The sequence below is a fragment of the Engraulis encrasicolus genome, unplaced genomic scaffold, assembly GCF_034702125.1.
Source record: "Engraulis encrasicolus isolate BLACKSEA-1 unplaced genomic scaffold, IST_EnEncr_1.0 scaffold_68_np1212, whole genome shotgun sequence".
Lineage (NCBI taxonomy): Eukaryota > Metazoa > Chordata > Actinopteri > Clupeiformes > Engraulidae > Engraulis > Engraulis encrasicolus.
Window position 1 is genome coordinate 137004 of NW_026946016.1, and position 7500 is coordinate 144503.

At 44.3% G+C, this 7500-nt stretch overlaps 1 protein-coding gene across 1 annotated transcript in view; it reads right to left on the reverse strand.

Moving 5' to 3' along the window:
- Window positions 1-6003: 6003 nt before the first annotated feature.
- The window catches only part of LOC134444721 (vesicular glutamate transporter 2.1-like), a 42657-nt gene continuing 41160 nt past the window's right edge, over window positions 6004-7500 (reverse strand). Inside the window, exon 14 of the mRNA XM_063193943.1 lies at window positions 6004-6189. Coding sequence (XP_063050013.1) covers window positions 6004-6189 — 186 coding nt within the window. The remainder of the gene's footprint in view (window positions 6190-7500) is intronic.

Below are 7500 nucleotides of genomic sequence, written 5' to 3' on the forward strand. Positions count from 1 at the left end.
AGGAGAGGAGAGGAGAGGAGAGGAGAGGAGAGGAGAGGAGAGGAGAGGATATGAAGAGAGGAGAGGAGAGGAGGAGAGAGGAGAGGAGAGGAGAGGAGAGGAGATGAAGAGAGGAGAGGAGAGGAGAGATGAAGAGAGGAGAGGAGAGGAGATGAAGAGAGGAGAGGATTGCGAGGGTAGGAGGGAGAGGAGAGATGAGAGGAGAGAGGAGGGAGGAGAGAGGAGAGGAGAGTAGAGGATATGAAGAGAGAGCAGAGGGGAGGAGAGGAGAGGAGAGGAGAGGAGAGGAGAAGAGAGGAGGGGAGAGGAGAGGGGAGGAGGAGAGAAGGATAGAGAGAAGAGAGGAGAGGAGAGGAGAGAAGGATAGAGAGGAGGAGAGAGGAGAAGGAGGAGAAGAGAGTCCTAAAACAAATACAGCATCAACAATAATGTGCAAAAGTGTGTTACGTTTCAAATGAAGACAAAGACAAATACAGGGTTTTCAGGTTTCATCTTGTTTTTATATAAAATGAGAATATGTAGCATTTCATTTTGACATCAACAATCCTCCACACGACACAGAACCAACAACCTTCCTTACGCTCACGACACGGCAAGGAAGGAAATGCTTAATCCACATTAAGGTAGAACTCACATAGGCACACTACTGAACAACAGCAACACACACACACACACACACACACACACACACACACACACACACACACACACACACACACACACACACACACACACACACACACACACACACACACACACACACACACACACACACACACAGTCGCCACTTGTGCACCACATGTGAAACAAATACACACACACACAAGTACTCTCTCTCTCTCTCTCTCCCTCTCTCTCTCTCTCTCTCTCTCACACACACACACACACACACACACACTCACTCATTAACACATACACAGTCCTTGAGCCACTGGTATATCCAGCAGCTAACAGTGAGGGGTGGGGAGGGGGTGAAGGTAGCGGGGGGGGGGGGGGGGGGGGGGGGGGTGCGCGTTTTCCGGATAGCATACGAGGGGAGGGGGGTGAGGTTAGCATGGGGAGGAGTTGCGGATGGGGGTGAGGTTAGGAGGGGTGGGGTGGGGTGGGGGTTTGGCGAGCGGCGGGGTGGGGGTGAGGTTAGGAGGGGAGGGGAGGGGTGGGGTGGGGGTTTGGCGAGCGGGGTGGGGGTGGCGTAAGAGAAGGGTGGGGGGTGTCACTGGCACAAATGCAAATCCAGTCACGCCAAGAGGTGTGTGTGTGTGTGTGTGTGTGGGGGGGGGGGGGGGGGTCAGTGATCACAAGAAGGGGCTGTAGTTTTTAATTCCAGCATCTTTTGCCAAAAACAGGAGGGTGCTGGTGGGGGCTATTGGGGGAGGGGTGGGGTTGCAGAAGGGGGGGGGGTGATAGTGGTCGCCTAGGAGACAGCTTGGTCAGCTCGGTCTCTGTGACGACGTGGAGGGGGGGGGTATCATTCTCTTCTGGTGAGTGTGCCCGTCGGCCGCACCTCTCCTCCACTCCAGAGGGGGCAGCACTAGGCTCGACTAACTAGAGATCCTAACAGCTATGATATACTCATATAGACGCACACAGACTTCAATGGCTCGATCTTTTTTTTTTTATTTTTTTTTTTTATATCTTTTCTTCTTCTTTTTTTTTTTAAATCTTCTGTTTAATTTGCATCCACAAAAACACTACTCATAAACCAAAACCACTATGGCTAAATGTGCTAATGTTTGTGTAATAACTTGTGTTTTTTTTCCTCTCTTTGTTTACGTTTGATAAACCCATGGCAACTGTTACCATGGCTTTATTGCTTTGTACACTGAGAATGGTTTGCACCTGCTGGGGGCGTGGTCAGAAGGAAGCCCCGCCTCTGGCAGCTCATTGGTTGGCTGTCATCCAATGGAAGCGCTCCATCTGTGACCCCGCCTCCACACCTTTGGTTGCTCATAAGTAACTCAGATACATTTGAACATTAAGACAAAACGTAAAACAAAAAAAACAACAGACTTCCAGAGACACGAAATAAAACACAGTACAGATTGATCATTTCATTAACAAAAGCTTAGATCATGCATATCACACATCCACACACGCTAGCACGATTAGCGCTGTAGTGATGTATGTCGCACATCCACAGACGCTAGTATATTTAGCACTTCTGTGATGCTTAACACACATCCACAGACGCTAATATGATTAGCATCACTCTGATGCATTGAATGCGTCCACAGACGCTAGCATGGTTAGCTTTGTTCTGGTGGATTGAATGCATCCACAGATGCTAGCGTGATTAGCTTTGCTCTGGTGCATTGAATGCACCCAGAGATGCTAGCATGATTAGCAGATGCTAGTGTAGTTAGCATTGGTGCTAATGCTACGTCGGGAGCTTCATAGTGGAAGCATCTGAAGATTTGGGTCTTTGAGACAAACTGTGCTGTGTTCCGCCTGTGCTTGGGACTAGCTAGCCACTCTGTCAACCCTCTCTAGCTCTGCTAACTAGCTAGCTACTCTGTCAACCCTCTCTCTAGCTAGCCACTTTTGTCAACCCTCTCTCTAGCTCTGCTAACCAACGTGATCTGCCTGTCTCTATCGCTCCTGACCAAGCCTCTTTATCTCTCTCGTTCTCTGTCTCGCTCTCCCTCTACCATCCCTCACTCCATCTCTTTATCTCTTTATCTCTCTGCCCTCTGTTGCTCTCTCTTTCCTCTCTGATGATTGTTCGTCATTTATTGTATCTCTTCCTGCTGCTTCTTTTCCCCCCATCACACATTTAGTACCATAGTAGTATTTTTTAGATTGTTCTGGATATAGTATTTCGATTGTTCTAGATAAACTGTATTTATATATTTAATAGATGTGCTTACGTATATTTATATTTAGATAGACTGCATTTAAAGTTAGATGTATATCTTTTTAGATGAATCTTGTATGTATGTAACTCTAGATATACGTATGTCTATCTATAGACATTCTGATGAATACATTCTGATTCATTTCTATGATTTGGTGTCAAATGGCTGCAAGCATTGCACATTCCCATGGTGCTTTGCACTGGCCCATAATGTTTTGCACTTGCCCACCATCACCATGTGCCTCCATCCCTCTCTCTCTCCTCTCATGTCTTTCTCTTTCTCTCTCTGCTGTCTTTCTTACTCCCGTCTTCTCTTGTGCTCATCAAGGCCAAAGTCGTACTGCACTTCTCCTCTCTCTGTCTCTCTCTTTTCTCTTTCTCTATAATTGCAACACCTCTTTGTTCTCTCTTTCCCTTCCTTGTCATCCCCTTCTCTTATCANTTTCTTTTTCTCTTCTCTTCTCTTCTCTTCTCTTCTCTTCTCTTCTCTTCTCTTCTTTTCTCTTTTCATTGTGCTCTGCAAGACAAAGACCCAAATCTGCAGCCATTGGTTGCTAGCGTGGTTGCCACAGTAACAATAACAGGGGGAGGAGTCAGAGAACCCGGAAGCAGGAAGTGCAGCCCTGCGAGTCTTTTTTGTGCATGTTGACGAGTAACGACTCGTGGATCCGGACTCGTGGATCTGGACTCGTTGATCTCGACTTTTGAGTAATGACTGGTGAGTACCAACTCGTGGATGGAGACGTGTGAGTCACTACTCGTGAATCTTGACTGGTGGGTATCGACTCTTCGATCATTGACCCGTGGATCTCGACTCGTGGGTCTCGTCTCGTGGGTCTCGACTCGGTGCAGTGTGAAGAAGGGCGGCGGGGGTGGGAGGGGCACTAGGACCAAGGGGTGGCAGGGACCCAGAGAAATGGTGTGGGCTGTGTGTGTGTGTGTGTGTGTGTGTGTGTGTGTGTGTGTGTGTGTGTGTGTGTGTGTGTGTGTGTGTGTGTGTGTGTGTGTGTGAGTGTGTAAGTGTGAGTGTGTGTGTGTGTATTTGTGTGTGTGTAGGTTTGTGTGTGGTAATAAGTGTGTGTGTTTGTGTGTGTGTGTGTGTGTGTGTGTGTGAGTGTGTGTGTGTGTGTGTGTGTGTGTGTGTGTGTGTGTGTGTGTGTGTGTGTGTGTGTGTGTGGTTCCCCAGGCCATGTAAAAGTGACTATAATGTGTTCATTGATGGTCTTAATGGGTACACTTTATATAGTGCACTATTGTTGTCGACTGAATGGACATATGTGGTGTAACATTGTAAAACGTAGAAGTAGTAGTAATCTTATGATGTCATTACAACACGAGTAGTATATTACATAATTGCAATAATATAATATCATAACACTAGTGTTGTAATAACACCTGTAAGAGTACTACTTCTAGTGTTGTAAATACACCTGTGAGAGTAGGCCTACTTCTACTAGTGTTGTAATTACACCTGTAAGAGTACTTCTACTAGTGTTGTAATTACACCTGTAAGAGTACTTCTACTAGTGTTGTTACTACACCTGTGAGAGTACTTCCACTAATGTTGTAATTACACCTGTGAGAGTACTTCTACTAATGTTGTAATTACACCTGTGAGAGTACTTCTACTAGTGTTGTAATTACATCTAAAAGAATACTACTACTTCATACATCTCTGATGTAGTATACTGTTGTGTCTTGTTACAGACCGCCTCTCTGAAATGATGACGGATGCAGGTGACTGGCTAATTGTGGTCATGTGATGTTTTCAATGGGGCTGCTATTGGATAACTGTGGTCATGTGGTGACTCGGCATATCAGGTGATTGGCCAGCTGTGGTCATGTGATGTTTTGATAGGGCTGCTATTGGATAACTGGTGTGGTGGTGTTGTGTTTGAATACGCTGCTGGTCTGTGTGGATGACTCAGCAGGTTTGTGTATATTTATAAAGTTATACGGCTCTGCTTGTTTGTTTACTGGTTTGTTTACTGGTTCGTTTGTTTGTTTGTTTGTTTCTTGTACTTGTTCCTAACAATGACTCAGCAATCATGAAGCATTCAGGGTTGTTGCGGAATGTACCATCTTTACATGATTGCACTTCAGAATAAAACGTCCCTGTATGTGTGTGTGTGTGTGTGTGTGTGTGTGCGTGTGTGTGTGTGTGTGTGTGTGTGTGTGTGTGTGTGTGTGTGTGTGTGTGTGCGACGTGCGTGCATGTGTGTGTGTTGAAATGTGTGTAACATCCTCAGCCCTCCTGATATGTGCTCTGACTGTGTTTGTCTGAAGGTTAGTGTGTGTGTGTGTGTGTGTGTGTGTGTGTGTGTGTGTGTGTGTGTGTGTGTGTGTGTGTGTGTGTGTGTGTGTGTGTGTGTGTGTGTGTGTGTGTGTGTGTGTGTGTGTGTGTGTGTGTCTTTGTCTTTTTACACTCTACACTCTTTCTTCAAAGTGAATCTGTGCAATTATACAACATTGTGACTTCCACAGATACAGTAGGTGATAATATCATTGTGTGTGTGTGTGTGTGTGTTGGTGTGTGTGTGAGTGTGTGTGTGTGTGTGTGTGTGTGTGTGTGTGTGTGTGTGTGTGTGTGTGTGTGTGTGTGTGTGTGTGTGTGTGTGGTCATGTAACTTCCACACATACGTGATGACCACATCTTTTCACAATCCACTAAGACGACACAACAGCTCGTCACAGCTATGTGTGTGTGTGTGTGTGCGTGTGTGTGTGTGTGTGTGTGTGTGTGTGTGTGTGTGTGTGTGTGTGTGTGTGTGTGTGTGTGTGGTGTGGTGTGTGTGTGTGTGTGTGTGTGTGTGTGTGTCTGTGTGTGTGTGTGTGTGTCTGTCTGTGATCATGTGCTTTCTTGAGCGTGTGCTTGTCTCGAGTCTGAGTGTGTGTGCTTATGCTGTGTGCTTATGAGTGTGTGTGCTGGCCTTGAATATAATAAGTGTGTGTGTGTGTGTGTGTGTGTGTGTGTGTGTGTGTGTGTGTGTGTGTGTGTGTGTGTGTGTGTGTGTGTGTGTGTGTGTGTGTGTGTGTGTGTGCTTATCTTGCATGTGCCCTTCATTAGTATTTGTACACAGGATCAGTGTGTGTGTGTGTGTGCGTGTGTGCGTGTGTGTGTGTGTGTGTGTGCGTTTTGTGTGTGTGTGTTAGTTGTATCCGTCCTGCACGTACTCCTCCGTCTTGTCCCATGCGTCTGCCCAGTTGGCCTGCCCCCCTGCTGCAGCCGGCCCCGCCCCCTGCATCTGATTGGTTGCCCCGTAGCTACGGCCAGTGTAGCCCATTGTGATGTCACCCGTCTCCATGGCGAGCTCGTCCTCGTCTATGAAGCCCACCTGCCACAACATGACACATAGCACAATATAGTATAATCCCATACAATATAATGTAATATAGTATAACACCATACAATATAATGTAATATAGTATAACACCATAAAATACAATGTAATGTAGTATAATATAATATAATATAATACAATATAATATAATGTAATATAATATAATATAATGTAATATAATATAGTATAATGTAATGTAATGTAATGTGATGTAATATAATATAATATAATATAATATAGGCAAGGCAAGGCAAGTTTATTTATATAGCGCATTTCATACACAGGTGCAACTCAATGTGCTTCACAAAGTTAACAAATGTAAATGAAAGGAAAACAGGGAAATGAATTAGAGTCAAAAAAACATTTAATAATAAGATAAAACATAAGGTAAAAATAATAATAAAATAAAACATAAATAAACATAAAACCTTGAAAGACAATTCTTATTTTACTAATTTACTTCTCTTATTTTACCGTCTTTTCATTCAATAATTTAAGAAAGCATCTGAGAACAGCTTTGTCTTGAGTCTAGATTTAAAGCTATCAATAGTGGGTGCATTTTTTACGTCATCTGGAAGCTGGTTCCAAAACTTTGAAGCATAGAAGCTAAAGGCTGCCTCTCCACATTTTGTTTTGACTTTTGGAATCACCAGCAAATTCTTCTCCGTTGACCTTAGTGACCTGGCCGGTGCATACAGCTGAAACATATCCAGTAGATATGTGGGTCCCATTCCATTTAATGATTTAAATACAAGTAGCATTGCCTTAAAATCAATTCTGTAGCTTACTGGGAGCCAATGCAGCGATCTTAAAATTGGAGTAATGTGGTCAAACTTCCTTGTCTTTGTAAGAACCCTTGCAGCTGCATTTTGTACCAGTTGAAGCTGTTTAATGGTCTTATTTGGGAGGCCAGTAAACAGACTGTTACAGTAATCGACTTTACTAGAAATGAAGGCATGTATTAGCTTCTCCAGATCATGTTTAGACATCAGGCCCCTAAATTTAGAGACGTTTTTTATGTGATAAAATGCAGACTTAGTAATAGCTTTCATGTGACTGTTGAAATTTAGGTCACTGTCAATGAGGACCCCAAGATTTTTAACTGTTTCCCTTGGTTTCAGTCCCTTCGTTTCAAGGATAGTAGCAATCTTTTGTCTCTCCTCTCTTTTCCCAAATATAATTACTTCAGTTTTTTCTGTGTTCAGCTGGAGGAAATTGTGAGACATCCATTTGTTAATTTGGTCCATGCAATGATAGAGTGATTCAAGGGGGGTGTAGTCATTGGGGGACATAGATAAGTAGAGC